Here is a 21,444-nt window from a genome sequence, read left to right as displayed (position 1 = left end):
GGGTTCACATCCAATCAGCCGCCAGGAAGGGGCCAGGTCCTGGGCGATCCTGCCAGGGCAAAGCAGAACCCAGATGTATTACCTCAGCACCAACAAGGACAGGAACAACTGCATTTTTCATCATCAATACGGGGAATTTAAACACCACCATTTCTGCGTTTTACTGTCTACTTCATCAGATTTAAAAAGGCTCTTAAAGAGAAAAAAAGAGAGCAACATAGCAAGAGAGAGAGAACATAAGGGAAAGCAAGACAGTGAGAGAGAGAGTATGATGGCAAGAGAGATCAAAAGACAAAGAGAGCAGGGCATTTCAGATCAGAGAACTGCAGCAGACAGAGCTAAAAACGAGGGGTTTGACTTAAGGTGACATCCAACACACTCAAAGCCACCAGACATCCACCTCAGCCAGTTCCCTGGGTTTCCTCTCTCCCCACGCCAAGTTATGCAAGAAATTTCTAACCTAAATCTTGCAGTTGAAGATTCTAGCCTAAGAAAGAACTAATCGGTTTTTTTTTCTCCCCGGTAACAGAAGCTAGCTCGGCTCTGTCTGGCTGTTAAATACAGTAAGAGTGTCAGAGAAGAGCAGAGAAGCTATAACAGTAGCAGTTGGGGAAAGAGTCATCTGGGAATACGTTTTTGTTCACCCCCGGTAGATTTTTCCACACGCCAAATTTAGGAAGCTGGTGGAATGCCAGTGGAAGTGGAACAGAGGGGCCTGCCTGAGGACCGAGAGAGAAACGCGACAGATTACACACAAGAGAAAGAGGGAAAGAAAATATATTTTCAGCCTGCTCTCGTTCCCCCCGTACACTTCCCCCCTCCTAAAAGAGAGAGAACTGAAGGCCATTGTTCCTGTGTGCCGACATACAACCCTGGCTTTTCCCATTGTGGCCAATCGGGGGAATCTGTACTGTACAGCGAATCAGGCCTGGCTGTACAGTACATGAGAAAGAAGAGGCAGCATGACCAGTTGGTGTGGTTACAGAGAGACTAGGTTAGTGGGACTGGCCACACACACACAGGAACGAGCAAGCAATACCAGTTTGGTTTTAAAAGAAAAAAGAAATTAAGGATAGATAGAATCCACACACAAAAGGCTGGTGTTGATTCGCTGCCAGGACCCAGGGAGTTCAGAGCAGACTCCATTAGAGAACTTGGTCACAGGGGGCCGGGCCAAGAGAGATCAGTGACTGGCATTGGAGGGGTGGATCCAGGGGCGGCGCTACGAACCTGGGGTCAGCCAATGACAACGCACCCCCAGAGATCGAACCAAAAGCACAGTGGGCGAATGAGTGAACATAATATAGAGAAGCCCTTTGGCCGACATAGCTGCTCCAGGGCAGTGGCACAACCTTTTATTTGTGAGGAGAGGGAATGTGGCGTGTTACCAAAAAAATGTAAATAAATAAATAAAAAATAGCTGTCCCGAATGCTGCTTCCTCCTTTGGACCTCTGGCCCAGTATTCTTATCTGTCATCTGAAGAGCTCTGTCTTAAAGGGGAAATGCCTCTGATTATTTTTTAGCAGTTGGGTTAATTAGACCTGGGAGAGCTCCATTCTAAAGAGGCCCCTTGATGTCATTGCATGTAGTAATATAACCTACTTTTATGGTTATAAAGGTATCTTAGCAACCAGCCTGCACAACCAGGGTCCAGGGTTGAGGACACTGAGCACCTCTGTATGGGTTAGGGTTGCAACAGTTTAGAAACTTTCCCAAAATCCCTCGGTTATCCAGAAATCCCATTTGGAGGATTGTGTCTCCACGTGTTCGCTCCTGAATCCTGGAATTCTCCAACCGAGGATTCAGAATTTAGCAAGCCTAGTAAGGGTGTTGTGATATGTCCTTACCGTCGCAGGTGAAGGTGACAGGCTCCTGGGACTCAGAGATCTCGATGGACACCTTGACGCTGCAGCCGTTGTCCCCTCCCCCGTCCCTCTGGGGGATTACCGCGCTCAGCACGTACCCCGGGTTGGTGTGGAGGTCATCGTGGGCGAACTTTGACCTCAGTCTGAAAAAACCCCCAAATCAGCCAATTTGAAATCCAGTACGTCACCTTTACATAGAATTGATTCTCTACTTTTTATTACCTTAGTTTGCAAATCTGGAAGTTTGCTGGCCTATTACACATGCATAAACTAGTAGATAATGGACTGACTAAGGTCCTGTGATTAGTTCTCCTACCTAACTTCCCCCTCCCGTACTTCCTTATGGGAGCCAAATTTCTTCTAAAACTCTTCTGCTTTGGCGATATTTGCAGCACATGTACTGTGTTTTCTGCCAATAAAGCATTACTGAATGGAATTGAATAATTACTCAGGAACTAATGTATTGATGCTTACTGAATCGTCATCGAGATTACTCTCAATTGCCTCTATACTTCTCATTTACATGTGAAGACTCTTCGTAGTCTATAACGATCCCATTAGGGATGGGGCTAGATGGGGCAGCTTTTACGCTGTGTGTGTGTGTGTGTGTGTGTGTGTATGGTGTAGTGCTTTGTTGGTGATGTTATGTTACCATGCTGGAGAGCGATTTCCGGAGCAAAGCTACATCATCACTCCACCCAAAGGACTGGAGTGAGGCTGCACACCCAGTCACACAAACATGCAATTACAGCACACACACACAGTACTGTGCGCGCGCACACTCCTTTGCGTACACTCACACAGTACTAAGTGTGTGCTCAGAAACACACACACACACACACACACACACACACGGCTTACATTGCTACGTCTTCACAGAAGGCTAAAACTTCTAGGTTCTGGGCTTCCTTTTCCTCTAGGGCGGTGTACTTTGCCAGTGCTTTCCCACTTCCCTTATCGTGCTGTGAGACAATGAGACAAAACATAGGGGACAAAATGGTGAGCAAAACAAGAAGAAGTAGCCAACCTCAATTGAGGAAGTGTAAAGGTTTACTGGTGTTAAATTAATATGGAACTGGAATTAAATTGGTGCTAGTTTAGGAAGGTACACATTAAATACAAAAAGTACAATTGCAGTAAGACCTTAACACCTAATTGGACCTTCGCACGTATACACCCCCCCCATTCACATAAATGGATCGCTCCAACAGACAGTGAGTCACGTGGCCGTGGCTTGCTATATAAAGCAGGCAGACAGGCATCCAGTTACTGTTCGATTGAACATTAGAATGGGCAAAACGAGTGTAGTATGATCGTCGGTTCCAATATCTCAGAAACGGCCGGCTTACTGGGCTTTTCACGCACGACAGCGTCTAGGGTTTACAGACAAACCAAAAAAAACATCCAGTCAGCGGCAGTCCTGGGGGCGAAAACAGCTCGTTGATGAGAGAGATCGAAGGAGAACGGCTAGAATGGTGCAAGCTAACAGGCAGGCAACAAACAGACAAATAACAGCGCAGGTCAACAGCGGAGTGCATCTCAGAACGCACAACTCGTCGGTCATTGTTACGGATGGGCTATTGCAGCAGACGACCACATCGGGTTCCACTCCTATCAGCTAAAAACAAGAAGAAGCGCTCCAGTGGGCACGCGATCACCAACACTGGACAATTGAGGAGTGGAAAAACATCGACTGGTTCAACGAATCCTGGTTCCTGCTGTGTCATGCTGATGGCAGAGTCAGGATTTGGCATAAGCATCATGAGTCCATGGACCCATCCTGGTGGCAACGGTATAGGCTGGTGGCGGTGGTGTACCGCCATCCAATCTGCAGTAACTGCGTGATGCCATTGCGTCAGCATTGACCAGCATCCCTGTGGAACGTTTTCGACTTGAAGAATCCATGCCCCAAATAATTGAGGCCGTTCTGGAGGCAAAGGAGGGGTACGACCCGGTATTAGAAGGGTGTACCTAATAAAAACTGTCCGGCGAGTGTACATTTACACATTATACAAACTGACGGAGGCTCGATTCATTTAGTCCTGTGCATTGTGCTAAGTAAGTGAGGTGTATGCAGGCAGCTAAAATAACAGACACATTTTGATATATGAAAACAATGAATCCTATCAAGTGAATTTTTCCTAGTGGGGAAAAGGTAAACACACACACATTCACACACTAAAAGGGCCCCCCTAGGAATTGAGTTCAGAGATTCCTGGATGCAGTGAAAAAAGCTGCCGGGAACTGGCAGGAGGAACGCCCCATAATTTGACTAACTAGTTGGGGCTAAGAATGCGTTTCCTGTGCAACAGGAAATTACAAGTTAAAATCCCGCCTCTTCTCCCTGGTCTGCTGTGAGTCAGCAGAAAAGCGCACACACAGGTGTTGGAATTCAATGACATCACGATGCACACAGAGGAAGACTTTGATTCTGCTCTGAGGGAATAGGGAAAGGTTACAAAAATGCCTGGTATGCAGAGTAACTTTCGTGTGTTGTTCCATGTGTGTTACTTGTTGCAGACATTTGAAAACAAAGACGCATGAAACAAATGTGTGCTTTCTAGTACACTTATGAAAAGGGATCAATCATCTTTTTCACCAACAGAGCACAGCTTTTCGGGGCATACTGCACAGCTACCACTGTCAAAGTAACTGCACTTCTTGACCCATTCTACACTTCAGTGACTCGTACGCTGAGGTTTATGCAAAACACAGCCATCTAAACACACACTTCATGTGTTCTACTCTTTTTCCCAAACTTCTGGTGTTTCGTGGTGAAAAACTGAATGGGTCGAGGATAACACGTCAACCCTATTAGCCAGACATAGACAGGCTAGAAATCTTTTAAAGATGTACATGTTTTGGTGAAGCTGGCATTTAATTGTCCTCCCTGTTGCACACAATAAGCTTACATTCCCACTGTCACAAAGAGACTCATAGCTGATTTAAGATGAAATCGTCAATATTGTGATGGTCACTTACTTTACTTGGCACTTACTACAGACATTTTTGATTTATTTAACCTCTTGCGATAGGAAAACATGTTTTTTTATTAAGTTGAACATGTGCTCGTCATGACATAATGTAAACATTTTGTGAAATAATACAGGTCATTTTTGTTCAACAAGCTACACTACCCTAAAGGGACTCATTTCGTGGAACTACCCTTATATATAAAAACATTCAAAACACACACACTCATTTTAACACCCATTGACCGACAGTCGACACACAGTGCCTACACACACACACACACACACACACACACACACACACACACACACACACACTTCATGGGGAAAAATGTAATGTTAGTTTTGTTTTCAGAAAAAGTCACATCTTTACAGATGTTTTATGTTAATAGGATGTCATGACTGCGTCCATTTGTAATTGCTGACATGAGAAGTACAACGTTAATGATATATCGCAACATATCAGTCTGCCTTCTTTATGTTTTGTCATTTTCGGGGGCCACGGAGATTTAGCATTATTTTATGAGCTACTTTGCTCAGTGGTTCCTACAAAAACTTCACTCCACAAGCAAAGGCATCAGGGTTGTGTTCATTAGGCACCAAATGGAAAAAAACTGACTTAACTACGGAGGGACTATCTGGACTTGTCCAATAAGAAAAATCCAATTTTTTTCCCCCATTGCAAAGCGTTTTAAAAAGTTTTCCATTGCGTTGCCTAAACAACACGACCCATTTTACGGAGGACTCTTACAGAGACTAACACATCCTTGTTTTGACATAAAATATCACGAAACTGATACATATCTACAAATCAAGTGTGTTTGTAGCGCTGACACGGCTGAGATGGCAATCTCTCGCTCTCCGAGAAACCTTGTACATCCCAGCTAGCCAGGTCTCCAGTTGGCAGGAAAAGAGTGAGAGGCATTAGCTGTGTTCGTGTTTTGAGACAAGATCCTTTCATCGAAAACAAACACGCAGAGATAATCCAATGAGGCGGAGATGATCACACACACACAGCCTGCAGGACAGACACCAGGCTGTACAGTTAGACAGGCCTATCTTTGTTTTCTCCATTTCATCCTCTGAGCAGCTTTTAATGGGGGGGGGGGGGGGGGGTGTACTGGAGCCTGAGGGGATGGTTATGGCCCATGTGACTCACACCATTCATGTCATGCATCTGTTCTGGTTGGCTTTAGTCTAGTCACCCTACTGTTCTGAGTCAGGTCCGGTCTGCTTAACAGCTCCTCTGTCTTCGGTCTGTCTTAAAATGGTACAGTACACCACTTCAATGTCCAAGGCTTGAGCTGGTCTGCTGCCTGTATATACAGTCCTAGAATGGTACGGACTTCACTGGCCCCGTTTTTTTGTGGTTTGCTAATACTGTAGACTTCCATTGACATGAGTCTATTCTACTTTCCTCAACCTTTCACTGACTCAATGCACACTCACTGGACTCTACCCACACACTCCAACACACACACTCGTTTAAGTAACCTTATTGGGTAACCCCCTAACCCCAAAACCTAACCTTAACCCCGAAAACTAACCCTAATTCTACCTTATCCCTAAACCCTCTAGAAATAGCATTTGACCTTGTGGGGACTAACAAAATGTCCCGGTAGTATAAATCAAATCAAGCGTTATTTATACAGCACATTTATGACATGGAATACAACACAATGTGCTTTACAATAAAAAAAAATAAAAAAAATAAAAAACTATTAAATAAAGCTGAAATATTTACTACACAACCTACATAAGAGGATAAAAATTAAATAAAAACAAAAACTGAACGGCTAAAAAACACCCTAAGGAAAAGCAAAGCTGAAAAGTGTGTTTTAAACAAGTCCACATGCTCACTCACAACTTCACACTCCACATACAGTGCATTCGGAAAGTATTCAGACCCCCCTTGACTTTTTCCACATTTTGTTACATTACAGCCTTATTCTAACATTTATTAAATAATTTCCCCCCCTCATCAATCTACACACAACACCCCATAATGACAAAGTAAAAACCGTTTAAGAAATTTCAGCAAACTTATAAAAACTAAAAAAACTGAAATATCACATTTACATAAGTATTCAGACCGTTTACTCAGTACTTTACAGCGATTACAGCCTTGAGTCTTTTGGGTATGAAGCTACAAGCTTGGCACACCTGTATTTGGGGAGTTTCTCCCATTCTTCTCTGCAGATCTTCTCAAGCCCTGTCAGGTTGCATGGGGAGCGTCGCTGCACCGTCCGGGCTCTGGCTGGGCCACTCAAGGACATTCAGGGACTTGTGCCAAAGCCACTCCTGTGTTATCTTGGCTGTGTGATTAGGGTCGTTGTCCTGTTGGAAGGTGAACCTTCGCCCCAGTCTGAGGTCCTGAGCGCTCTGGAGCAGGTTTTCATCAAGGATCTCTCTGTACTTTGCTCCGTTCATCTTTGCCTCATTCTTGACTAGTCTCCCAGTCCCTGCCGCTGAAAACCATACCCACAGCATGATGTTGCCACTACCATTCTTCACCATAGGGATGGTGCAAGGTTATCTACAGACGTGACGCTTGTCATTCAGGCCAAATAGTTCAATATTGGTTTCATCAGACCAGATAATCTTGTTTCTCATGGTCAGAGTCCTTTAGGTGCCTTTTGGCAAACTCCAAGCGGGCTGTCATGTGCCTTTTACTTAGGAGTGGCTTCCATCTGGCCACTCGACCATGAAGGCCTGATTGGTGGCGTGCTGCAGAGATGACCAAGGCCCTTCTCCCCCAATTGCTCAGTTTGTCCAGGTGGCCAGCTCTAGGAAAAGTCTTGGTGGTTCCAAACGTCTTCCATTTAAGAATGAATAGAAAACACTGTGTTATTGGGGACCTTCAATACTGCCCAAAAATGTTGGTACCCTTACCCAGATCTGTTCCTCAACACAATCCTGTCTCGGCGCTCTACGGACAATTCCTTCAACCTCACGGCTTGGTTTCTGATCTGACATGCACTGTCAACTGTGGGACCTTATATAGACAGGTATGTGCGCCTTTCCAAATCATGTCCAATCAATTGAATTTACCACAGGTGGACTCCAATCAAGTTGTAGAAACATCAATACTTATACATTTATTACTTTTTGCATAGTTAAAATGTATTTAACTATGCAAGTCAGTTAAGAACAAATTCTTGTTTACAATGACGGCCTAGGAACAGTGTGATAACTGCCTTTGTCAGGGGCAGAACGACAGATTTTTACCTTGTCCGCTTGGGGAATGCTCTAACCACTAGGCTACCTGCCGCCTTAAGTAAATAAGGTATCCGTTTTTTTATTTTACAAACCTGTTTATACTTTGTCGTTATTGGGTATTGTATGTAGATTGATGAAGGGGAAAAAAAATATTTAATCCAATTTAGAATAAGGCAGTAACGTAACAAAATGTGGAAAATGTCAAGAGGTCCGACTACTTCCCGAAAGCACTGTACGCTGTTGCTACTCTGTTATCTATACTCATTGCCTAGTCACTTTTACCCCTACCTACATGTACATATTACCTCAACTACCTCATACCCCTGCACATTGATTTGGTACTGGTACTCCTTCTATATAGCCTCGTTATTGTTAGTTATGGTGTTATTATTTCTCTATTTTTATTAGCAACTTTCCTTACTTTTTAACTCTGCATTGTTGGGAAAGGGAAGGTAAGTAAGCATTTTATGGTAAAGTCTACACCTGTTGTATTCGGCGCATATGAAAAACACAATTTAATTTAATTCTTCCTGGTTTACACTTTCTAGCATAAGCTACGTCAGGAGAACCAGTGAACCAAGTAAAGTTTGACTTCCTCTTTCAATCAGAAAGTTAGTGATTCCTCTGTCCTAACCTCCATTGTGACATTATAGAAATGTCCTTTTTCAACAAAGGTTGCGGTTGTTGTTATCAGCTGATTCAGAGGATTCCGTTAGTGTCTGGCTTTCAACCCACAATTTCCACCCACAAGGCACTTCCTGTTTGTTGCTACTTTTAGCAATATATATATATATATCACTCTGTAGGCCTATCTATCCACCACCACAGTGTATGAAAGAACGGATTTTTAATATTAAAAGACTTGATAAAGCGCCAAAATTCAGCATTTTGACATATTTCTGTGCACTCCCTGTGATATCCTTGAAGATTTTAACCCACTTAACCCCAAGATGTATCCAAGTGTTCACCATCATTGTAAAGCCTTTGTTATTTTGTTGCTTTCATTATAAGACATTTTAACGGAAATCCTGTCGCGTGAACTGAACTCTCGTTTTAATATGGTGAAACTTTAAGTCAATACATGTTAGAATCACCTTTGGCAGCGATTACAACGGCGAGTCTTTCTGGGTAAGTCTCCAAGGGCTTTGCACACCTGGATTGTACAATATTTGCACATTATTCTTTTGGTTGTGGATCACAGTCAATTTCAAGTCTTGCCATAGATTTTCAAGCTGATTTAAGTCAAAACTGTAACTAGGCCACTCAGGAACATTAAATGTCTTGGTAAGCAACTCCAGTGTATATTTGGCCTTGTGTTTTAGCTTATTGTTCTGCTGAAAGGTGAATTTGTCTCCCAGTGTCTGTTGGAATGCAAACTGAACCAGGTTTTCGCCTGTGTTTAGCTCTATTCCGTTTATTTTTATCCTAAAAAAAACGTGTTATTTCTTTCCCATTACAAGCATACCCATAACATGATACAGATTGAAAATATGAAGAGTGGTACTCAGTGATGTGCTGTGTTTGCCCCAAACATAACGCTTTGTATTCAGGACAAAGTTCATTTTCAGCATTTTTGTTTGCAGTTTTACTTTTGTGCCTCATTGCAAACAGGATGCATGTTTTGGAATATTTTTATACTGTACAGGCTTCCTTCTTTTTACGCTGTCATGTAGGTTAGTATTGTGGAGTCACTACAATGTTGTTGATGCATCCTATCACAGCCATTCAATTCTGTAACTGTTTTAAAGTCACCATTGGCCTGATGGTGAAATCCCTGAGCGGGTTTCCTTCCTCTCCTGCGTGGGAAAAAAAATCAAGGGGTGTGAATACTTTCTGAAGGCACTGTAGCCACCCACAAACACACATTTGATGAAAGATTACTATGGGGCTGGAAACCGATAAGGGGTGACTGGGTCTGTAGAAGGTAACTCTGCGCTGGCCTCGCTGGTTGAGAGTAGTGCTTCGCCCGGCCACACTCAGTCTCACACTCGGTCTCACACTCGGTCTCACACTCGGTCTCACACTCGGTCTCACACTCGGTCTCACACTCGGTCTTAAATGACAGCGCCTGCTGCCAAGGTTAACACTGGGACGCTCTGGGGCTTCTCAGATGAGTCCGCCGTGGGGCATGTTGGGGAGCTGTATGATCTTGTCCCTGCTTAGGCTATACCAACACTAAGTACTGCTGCCTGGCAGCGAGGCAGACACGCTTGGGCGACACACATGGACACACACACAAACTCCATATTGAAGAGCACAAAATATAAGGGGTATAATGTCACCAAGATGTTGTCTGTGTCATGTACGGTTCAAGGATCATAGGGTCTTACAGGAGGCATGTATAGGTCTAAAAAGGTCCTAAAATATTTAAATCGCATTTTTTTTTAATTTGTATTGTTTGTGATACAAATGTAAAACGAATATAAAACACCTTCCTCCCATAGCATTTTATATATGTTAGAATTGCCAGAATAATTTGAAATACCAAAAATATTTTCCGCTACTGCTGGCTTAAGAATCACCTTCACAAGGTGTGGGCATTGCGAGGTGTGGAACGTTTACTTGGCTAAAGGTATGTGCTATGGAAACCAAAATGGATGTTTTGGCAGTGCTGGTATGATGTCATTGATGTGGGACTTGACCTGGTTGTTTTGGCTGGGCTTTTGATGAACCCTTTGATATTTTGGTTCAGCTACAATCGTACCCATTTGTTTAGGCGTTAATTACTTTGGGTTATTTTGAATGAGCCATGGTAGAACTTGATTGTTTTGGCTGTGTTATGACTGCCTGTTTAGGCTGTGGTGTGGTAGTGTACAGATTTGCTTTGGAGAGAGATTGTATGATTTTTTTTACCGTTAGATGACTGGACGTACCTGATTGTTTGGCTTTTGCTGTGATGAGGACGCTGGGATGGTAAGGGAGTGGTTCCTGGTGACCGCTGCCCCCGTCGACGACCTCCGGTGCTGAGAGCGACTCGCGAGTTGACCCGTCACCTCCACGGGTGGACTGCTGCCACCAGCCACACCCTCTGTCTCGTCGAGCAGCACGGCATCCCAGGGGTCCCCTCCAGCTGGCCCTCCCACCACCATTACTGTACCGCGCGATGCCAGGGAGGAGCCCTCCTCGCCCTCGGCTTTGCGCTTGTTGAGTGGGTCCAGGTCCAGCCACTCGAAGCGGCTGAAAGCAGGGGATTCCATGGCAGGTTGTGGTGGGTTGGGCGCCAGGGACGCGATGCTGGTCGACGAAGAATCCAGGTCAGTGCTGGCCGACCTGCCATTCTTCAAGTATTCCGAGGTACTGTGGATCTTGTCGAAGAGCTTGGCCATCTCCAAGGTGACGGTGGGCTGCTGGAACACCATGGCCCCGGGCTGCTGGATGGGAGTGAAGGCCATGAATGAGGTCTGCGGGCCGGGCAGGCCTATGTAGGGCGGCATGGCTGGTGAAAAGCCATTGTGGAAGGAGAAGTTTTCGGGGTTAGGGAACGGAGCAGAAGGAAACATGGGAGCCTGCTGGTGGGTGGGTGTGGACATGCCCGAACTGGAGAGCGTGGAGAGCATGGAGGGCGTCCACTGGCCGCTGTGGAAGGGCGAGGGGCTGCAGGTGGCGTGGCCCCCCGGGTAAGAAGCGCTGAGGTTGAACCCCAGCAGCAAGGAGGGCCGCGAGGCCTTGCTGCTGTTTGCCCCAAAGCTGTCGTCCAGCAGGAGCTTCTCTAACTCCTGGTTGGTCAGCTTGTCTACGTCGATGTCCCGGAACTTGTCCTTCTCTTCCTGCATCTTGGCCTCAGGGAAGACGATGAGATCCTTCTCCGGTCGGTTGCTGGAGGAAGGAGTAGGCCTGGGAGCAGTGGCAGGATGAACTTTGTTTTGTGAGGAAGCAGAAGAGGAGGTGGAAGAGGAGGTCGCCGGGAGCGTCTGTCTCTTCTCCATTTGTAGTTTCGCTAAGGCTTCCGCCTCCATACGAAGGGCCTCCTCCTTACCCACAACCCCCTTTGGCTGGGCCACATCCAGCTTGAACCCATTACCACTGGATATCTGGGCCATGGTGTCAACTTGAGGGTGCCATGTACGCAGAGTTTGTAGTTCAGCTCTGGTGTCAACAGGTCAGACAGGAGTTCAGCTTCTTCAAACACCTGGAAAAGGATGGGAAAAGACCGCAAGTCACAATACAGACATCACCAGGAACATTGCACAACCATGAAGTGGTCTGACAGGCATTTGTTCTGCATTTAGTGAGCGATGTCCATAGCTAATGGCAACGTCTGCACGACTAAAAACAAGCTGATACTAATGCATTTAGATTGTTCCATATATAATTACAGCTAGACTGTTTCAAATCTATTACCAAGATATATCTGTGTTTTAAAACACACTGGACCTTTGACTGTGGCTTGTACAAATATTTAAGCACAAGACCAACTGACATCCTGAAGTATCACCGTCCTTCAACATGGGGGGGGGGGGGGGGGCAATTCCGCAGTAACAGAGTGACGCTGAGACTCACTTTTTCAACTTTCAAATGTATGCCAAGCAAAAAACATGACAAAGTTTAACAAACCATACACGTTAGGAGTGAACCCATTTAGTCGACTGGTCTATTGTTTGGTCGATAAGCTGTTGGTCGACCGAGATTTCTTTAGTCGAGCAGTCGCAATCCATATTTTTTTTCTTATGGTGCACAATACAATTGTCTGATTGGTGCCTGTCTCAGTGGACTAATCCATCGCGGAGGTCACGGGGAAGGCACAGTCCATCACTCTAAGACATATGATACCGACATTATATACAGTGCATTTGTAAAGTATTCAGACCCTTCCTTTTCCACATTTTGTTACGTTACAGCCTTATTCTAAAACAGATTAAATAAAAATAAAAATCCTCAGCAATCTACACACAATACCCCATAATTAAAGTGAAAATCTTTTGCAAATGTATTACAAATAAAAAACAAATACCTTATTTACATAAGTATTCGCACCCTTTGCTATGAGACTCGAAATTGAGCTCAGGTACATCCTGTTTCCATTGATCATCCCAAAGGCACATCAGAGTGTCTAGTTTGAGAAACAGACGCCTCACAAGTCCTCAACTGGCAGCTTCATTAAATAGTACAAGCAAAACATTAGTCACAACGTCAACAGTGAAGAGGCGACTCCGGGATACTGGCCTTCTAGGCAGAGTTGCAAAGAAAAAGCCATATCTCAGACTGGCCAATAAAAAGAAACGATTAAGATGGGCAAAAGAACACAGACACTGGACAGAGGAAGATTGGAAAAAAGTGTTTTTGACAGAGGAATCTAAGTTTGAGGTGTTCGGATCACAAAGAAGAACATTCGTGAGACGCAGAAAAAAATGAAAAGATGTTGGAGTTGTGCTTGACACCATCTGTCAAGCATGGTGGAGGCAATGTGATGGTCTGGGGGTGCTTTGGTGGTGGTAAAGTGGGAGATTTGTAAAGGGTATAAGGGATCTTGAAGAAGGAAGGCTATCACTCCATTTTGCAACGCCATGTCATCCCCTGTGGACGGCGCTTAATTGGAGCCAATTTCCTCCTACAACAGGACAATGCCTCAAAGCACAGCTCCAAACTATGCAATAACTATTTAGAGAAGAAGCAGTCAGCTGGTATTCTGTCTATAATGGAGTGGCCAGCACAGTCACCGGTTCTCAACCCTATTGAGCTGTAGTGGGAGCAGCTTGACCGTATGGTACGGATGAAGTGCCCATCAAGCCAATCCAACTTGTGGGAGGTGCTTCAGGAAGCATGGGGTGAAATCTCTTCAGATTACCTCAACAAATTGACAACTAGAATGCCAAAGGTCTGCAAGGCTGTAATTGCTGCAAATGAAAGATTCTTTGACGAAAGCAAAGTTTGAAGGACACAATTATTATTCAATTAAAAATCATTATTTATAACCTTGTCAACGTCTTGACTATATTTCCTATTCATTCTGCAACTCAGTTAATGTATGTTTTCATGGAACAAGGACATTTCTAAGTGACCCCAAACTTTTGAACGGTATGCATGCATACATACATACATACATACATACATACATACATACAAGTGATGCACCAACATTACATTCTCGGCCGATACCGATATCCGATATTTTCCTTGCCAAAAAAACCCGATACCGATAACCGATATTTACAATTTTTGCTGCCTTTTAAGCATTCTAGTACAGTTAAATAGTTAACACACACATATGGACGCAGCGGTCTAAGGCACTGCATCTCCGTGCAAGAGGCGTCACTACAGTCCCTGGTTCGAATCCAGGCTGTATCACATCCGGCCGTGATTGGGAGTTCCATAGGGCGGCGCACAATTGTCCCAGCGTTGTCCGGGCCGTCATTGTAAATAAAAATGTGTTCTTAACTGACTTGCTAAGTTAAATAAAGGTTACACACACACACACACACACACACACACACACACACACACACACACACACACACACACACACACACACACACACACACACACACACACACACACACACACACACACACACACACACACACACACACACACACACACACACACACACACACACACACACACACACACACCAAAAAGTTACTTTGTTGGTATTTACGTATGTAAATATGAATGAACACTTATTTTAACTTAATATAATACATCAATAAAATAAATGTAGCCTCAAATAAATAATGTAACATGTTCAATTTGGTTTAAATAATGCAAAAACTAAGTGTTGGAGAAGAAAGTAGAAGTGCAATATGTGCCATGTAAAAAAGCTAACATTTAAGTTCAAGCTCAGAACATGAGAACATATGAAAGCTGGTGGTTCCTTTGAACATGAGTCTTCAATATTCCCAGGTAAGAAGTTTTAGGTTGTAGTTATTATAGGACTATTTCTCTCTATACCATTTGTATTTCATATACCTTTGACTATTGGATGTTCTTATAGGCACTTTAGTATTGCCAGTGTAACAGTATAGCTTCCGTCCCTCTCCTCGCTCCTACCTGGGCTCGAACCAGGAACACATCGACAACAGCCACCCTCGAAGCAGCGTTACCCATGTAGAGCAAGGGGAAACAACTACTCCAAGTCTCAGAGCGAGTGACGTTTGAAACGCTATTAGCGCGCACCCGCTAACTAACTAGCCATTTCACATGGGTTACACCAGCCTAATCTTGGGGGTTGATAGGCTTGAAGTCATAAACAGCGCAATGCTTGAAGAATTGCGAAGAGCTGCTGGCAAAACGCACGAAGGTGCTGTTTGAATGAATGCTTACGAGCCTGCTGCTGCCTACCATCGCTCAGTCAGACTGCTCTCTCAAATCATAGACTTAATTATAACATAATAACACACGGAAATATGATCCTTTGGTCATTAATATGGTCGAATCCGGAAACTATCATTTCGAAAACGAAACGTTTATTATTTGTGTGAAATACGGAACCGTTCCGTATTTTATCTAACGGGTGGCATCCCTAAGTCTAAATATTCCTGTTACATTGCACAACCTTCAATGTTATGTCATAATTATGTACAATTCTGGCAAATTAATTAAGGCCTTTGTTAGGAATAAATGGACTTCACACAGTTCGCAATGAGCCAGGCGGCCCAAACTGTTGTATATACCCTGACTGCTTGCACGGAACGCAAGAGAAGTGACACAAATTCATGTTAGCAGGCAATATTAACTAAATATGCAGGTTTAAAAATATATACTTGTGCACTGATTTTAAAGAAAGGCATTGATGTTTATGGTTAGGTACATTCATGCAACGACAGTGCTTTTTTCGCTAATGCACTTGTTAAATCATCACCCGTTTGTCGAAGTAGGCTGTGATTCGATGAGAAATTAACAGGCACCGCATCGATTATATGCAACGCAGGACACGTTAGATAAACTAGTAATATCATCAACCATGCGTAGTTAACTAGTGATTATGTTAAGATTTATCTTAGAAAAAACGATCAGTTTAATGCTAGCTAGCAACTTACCTTGGCTTCTTGCTGCCCTCACGTAACAGGTAGTCAGCCTGCCATGCAGGCTCCTCGTGGAGTGCAATGTAAGGCAGGTGGTTAGAGCATAGGACTAGTAACCGGAAGGTTGCAAAAATGAATCCCCGAATCCCCCCTGAACAAGGCAGTTAACCCCCGTTCCTAGGCAGTCATTGAAAATAAGAATGTGTTCTTAATCTGACTTGCCTAGTTAAATAAAAAGGTGTTAAGACATTTTAAAAAATACAAAAATAAAATAAATTGGCAAATCGGTGGCCAAAAATACCGATTACTGATTGTTATGAAAATTAGGGCCGATTTCAAGTTAATTGGCCATTCCGATTAATCGGTCGACCTCTATTACCAACTCGGTATAGCAAACACATCGTTCGTGGCCGGTGTTTGCTTGCAGACTTTTTTGTACAGCTTCGACAGTGCTACTGTATCTTTTTTGACACGCAAAGACCCAAACGGCGTTCCATAGTATGCATGTCGTGAAGCTAATAGCAGTGACGCCATTACTGTGTAATTACGGTAGTTCAACATCTGAAAAATAGCGCACTTGGTAGTGTGTACCGGTGCTCAACCAGTCGGTGAAAGCTAACATCACCCCCGACAGAGAACAGTTGATTGTCAAGGGCAATGAATGCCATTATCTTGGCTTTAAATGGATTTCACCTTTGAGTCATCTCGCTGAAATCTTCTTACTCTTTCAAATGACTGCTCGATCCACACTGCAGACATTGTGGGGGCTAGGTTAGGAATGCTGTGTTGCACGTGTAGCGCAAAATCTTACGTGGCGTTATTACGTCATATTATATAAACTTAGCAAAAAAGAAACCTCCCTTTTTCAGGACCCTGTCTTTCAAAGATTATTCGTAAATATCCAAATAACTTCACGGATCTTCATTGTAAAGGTTTTAAACACTGTTTCCCATGCTGGTTCAGTGAACCACAAACAATTAATGAACATGCACCTGTGGAACGGCCGTTAAGATACTAACAGCTTACAGACGGTAGGCAATTAAGGTCACAGTTATGACAACTTAGGACACTAAAGAGGCCATTCTACTGACTGAAAAACACCAAAAGAAAGATGCCCAGGGTCCCTGCTCATCTGCGTGAACGTGCCTTAGGCATGCTGCAAGGAGGCATGAGGACTGCAGACGTGGCCAGGGCAATAAATTGCAATGTCCGTACTGCGAGACGCCTAAGACAGTGCTACAGGGAGACAGGACGGACAGCTGATCGTCCTCGCAGTGGCAGACCACGTGTAAGACCTGCACAGGATCGGTACATCCGAACATCACACCTGTAGGACAGGTACAGGATTGCAACAACTGCCCGAGTTACACCAGGAACACACAATCCCTCCATCATTGCTCAGACTGTCCGCAATAGGCTGAGAGAGGCTGGACTGAGGGCTTGTAGGCTTGTTGTAAGGCAGGTCCTCACCAGACATCACCGGCAACAACGTCGCCTATGGGCACAAACCCACCGTCGCTGGACCAGACAGGACTGGCAAAAAGTGCTCTTCACTGCCAATTCGTGGTTGTCTCACCAGGGGTGCTGGTCGGATTCGCGTTTATCGTCGAAGGAATGAGCGTTACACCGAGGCCTGTACTCTGGAGCAGGATCGATTTGGAAGTGGAGGGTCCGTCATGGTCTGGTCGGCAGGCAGCCTAGTGGTTAGCACGTTGGACTAGTAACCGAAAGGTTGCAAGATCGAATCCCCGAGCTGACAAGGTAAAAATCTGTCATTCATATACACACACACACACACACACACACACACACACACACACACACACACACACACACACAAAAAAAAAAAATATATGCACAGAAAATATATGGGGGATTGGAAATGATGCAGACAATTACATTGAAGGAAGCCACAATCTATCTGCAATATTAAAGCTGATCTACACACTCATTTAATTAAAAAAAAATTATAATAAAGGGGGGACAAGGTGGCCTGCTGTGGTGGAATGGAGTGCGTGTGTGGGGGTTTGTAGGGGAGAAGGTGGTCAAAGGTAAGGGGGCCAAAGTGGTGAAGGGCTTTGTAGGTCAGAAGGAGGATCTTGTAATGAATGCGTTGGGAGATAGGGAGCCAGTGGAGTTCACGACAGGGGGGAGTGCTACCAGGACGTAGTGTGGGTGAGGAGTCGGGATGTAGAGCTTTGAACCATTTGAAGCTTATGGAGGGAGCTTGAGTTGATGATGCCGGAGAGTAGTGAATTGCAGTAGTCAAGACGGGTGGAGATGAATGCATGTATGAGGGTTTCAGCGGCAGGACAGGAGAGGGAAGACCTGACTTTGGCAATGTTGCAGAGGTGGAATTATGAGGATTTGACAGTGTGTCTTATGTGATGGTCAAAAGAGTGTGTGGAGTAGAGAATGACTCCAAGGTTGTGTGCATGGAGGGAGGGAGAGACAGTGAGGGTGACGTTTCTAGCTTTGGTGAGGGTGGATTTTGTGCCTATGAGGAGGAGTTCCGTTTTATCACTGTTGAGCTTGAGTAAGTTTGGTTGCATCCATGTTTTTATTGCAGAGAGGCAGGATTCAATGTGGGTCAGAAGTAGGTTGAGGAAGGATTTGGTGCCGAGGTATATCTGGGTGTCATCGGCATAGCAGTGGAAGTCAAGGTTGAAGTGACGGAGGATCTGACCAAGGGGGAGGATGTAGATGATGAAGAGTAAGGGACCCAGCACAGAGCCTTGGGGGACAACCAGTACAACTGCAGCTGTGGTGTGGCCATTGAGAGAGATTTAGTGGGTCCAGTTGGTGAGGTATGATTGTAGCCAGGAGAGTGCGGTGCCCTCAACACCCAGACCCTCAAGCCTGGTGAGGAGGATCTGATGGCTCACCGTGTCAAAAGCAGCACTCAGGTCAAGGAGAATCAATGTTGTACAGTACTGAACGATACTCTACTTTTCTTTACTGCAACTGTGGTTTGTGACTATGATTTCCAATTGTGGCCAATTCAATTGCAGTCATTCTGTTACAGATTTTTTCCCACTCATCGATTTTGGAAAGGAAAAGGGAAAGAAGGATACCTAGTCAGTACAACTGAATACATTCAAATGAAATGCATCTTCCGCATTTAACCCAACCCCTCTGATTCAGAGGTGCGGGGGGCTGCCTTAATCATAATTCATAAACAAAATTGTTAGCAGTAAAAATACTATAACTAATAGGGTTGGGCGATATTTGGGGAGACCTCTTCTATGATATGCTACTCTAAATATCGCGATAACCAATATAGGCCTTCTTGTGTCTTGCGTTTTCAAGTCTTGCCATAGAATTTTTACTTAAATCATCTTGAAAGTCTAACTCGGCCACTCAGGAACATTCAATGTCATCTTGGTAAGCAGCTCCAGTGTGTATTTGGCCATGTGTTTTAGGTTATTGTCCTGCTGAAAAGTGACTGTCTCCCAATCTCTGTTGGAAAGCAAACGTTTATTTTTTTTATCCTAAAGTTATTTTTTTATCCCTAGTCCTTGACAATGACAAGCACACCCATAACATGAAGCAGCCACCACCATGACTGAAAATATAAAGAGTGACTCAGTGATGTAATGGATTTTTTTTGGTGCCTTACTGCAAACAGGATGCATGTTTTGGAATATTTTTTTTTCTATACAGGCTTCCTTCTTTTCACTCTGTCAATTAGGTTAGTATTGTGGATTAACTACAATGTTGTTGAACCATCCTCAGTTTTCTCCTATCGCGGTCATTAAACTTTGTAACTGGTTTAAAGTCACCATTGTCCTCATGGTGAAATCCTTGAGTGGTTTCCTTTCTCTCCTGCAACTGAGTTAGAAAGGATACCTGTATCTTTGCTGTTGAAATTAGTTGGCAGGCACTTCAACATTATTGTGTTTTGGTATATTTCTAATACCTTTTAAGACTTTTTTTTAAAGACTATCTGTGTGACCAGAAATCAAAGCCTTTGCTTATTCCACATTTTTAGGGTGGGAAATGGTTGAAAAACATATCTTGCCTTCATTTCTCAAAAATATACACTATTGGCTTTCATTTGACACCCAATTTGATATGCTCCTATAAATTTCACATGTTGCTGCTAATGGGTCCTTTTACATGGAAATGACCAGCGACAGCAGGGAGGAAAGGGAAAATAATTTAAATCCATTTGAGTCATGCTGCCTCAGAAATCCATGACAACCCCACTTACAAAATTATGCACAGTCAGGGTAAAGAGGAGTCCATAAAAGGCCTGTTAAAGTTTAGTGTGCCTGGCTAGCACAAGGACTGTCACATGGGTTGTACACTACAGAACAATGCGTTTCAAAATAAGAACATCCTCCTTATTGATTTAACTTGCTGTAGCTACAATACAGATCTATGTATTGATTGACTTATGCGTATTGCGTTTGTCCTACTTATTTTGCCTGTCTGTGTTATTAGAGTCGAGAATCAGTTCACACTGTAGGCCAACACACATCAACTGCATGCCCTTTTCATTGAAATTGTCTGTCTCCTACAGCTGCAAGGAATGGCCTTGTCATCAGTGGCTTTGTTTCTTGTGAAAACTGACATCACAGTTTATGATCAAACAACCATAATGATATGGGTATGGAGTTAATGAAATGATGATGTCGTATGAGAAACTTCACTGACACAGGCTAAATTATATTGCCTTGATGCCAGTGCCTTAGAAGGAATTGTAAGACTTTAACAAAATATTGGATATAGCCGATTTCTTATCTACAAAAGCTCTTTAAAATACAGTTTGTTCTCTTCTGTAACAGATTTCAGCAATGTGGTGCAGGTGGGTGGGTGTAGAACGTCTACAGGCCTATGTGTTGGCAGAAACCGCCAACGTGTGTGCATTTATCGAGTTCCTCAAACGACACAGATCTAAAACACAACAAACTAATTCTTATCACTACCCAGTCCCTCAGTCAGATACTCGCTATCAGGCGACACAAGCCTCTCCTGAGTTTCCCTCCCACCTCCCATTGTGGTGAAGGCTAGCTGTGCCTGGGCTCTCTCTAGCTAGCCTAGCACTAATGTGCGTGAGGAATTTGGCATGTAAGGCAGCCAGGCGGGTCTCTCACTCCCTCTCTGTAGCATTGTGTACTCTATGGCCCAAGGGTGTCTTATCAGCTGTGCTAATATCAGAGCCTGGGCAGAGATTCCGGTGGTGGAAAACCAACCGCAGCAGCACTCAAAAATTTGTCTATGAGCTTAGTGAAGCCACATTCTGCCAGACAGACGTCAACTGAGTTTGATCTGGGTAAAGGAAAGAGGTAGGCAGACTGTGGTGGTACTGTATTCATTTTTTGGATTCTTCATCATCATGTAACCCTGCCTCAAATTTGCAGCGTGTCAAGTTCTGACCTCAGTCTCCCCTTCAAACAGTAGCTTAAACCCTACTCTGAGTT

The 21,444-nt window shown here is 44.0% G+C and overlaps 1 protein-coding gene across 2 annotated transcripts in view; it reads right to left on the bottom strand.

Annotated features, from left to right (window-relative positions):
- LOC106561080 (phosphatidylinositol 4-phosphate 3-kinase C2 domain-containing subunit alpha) overlaps window positions 1-21,444 on the bottom strand; it is a 66,230-nt gene that overhangs the window by 32,856 nt on the left and 11,930 nt on the right. For both annotated transcript variants that reach the window (XM_082957171.1, XM_014124702.3), the window contains exons 3-5: window positions 10,931-12,186; window positions 2,728-2,828; window positions 1,849-2,009 (exon numbers count right to left, since the gene is read on the bottom strand). In XM_082957171.1, the coding sequence (XP_082813297.1) occupies window positions 1,849-2,009; window positions 2,728-2,828; window positions 10,931-12,097 (1,429 nt within the window). In that variant the 5' untranslated portion in view covers window positions 12,098-12,186. The remainder of the gene's footprint in view (window positions 1-1,848; window positions 2,010-2,727; window positions 2,829-10,930; window positions 12,187-21,444) is intronic.

The sequence above is a fragment of the Salmo salar genome, chromosome 10 (assembly GCF_965601325.2).
Source record: "Salmo salar chromosome 10, fSalSal1, whole genome shotgun sequence".
NCBI classification, from domain to species: Eukaryota; Metazoa; Chordata; class Actinopteri; order Salmoniformes; family Salmonidae; genus Salmo; species Salmo salar.
This window is presented reverse-complemented; position numbering and strand designations above follow the sequence as displayed.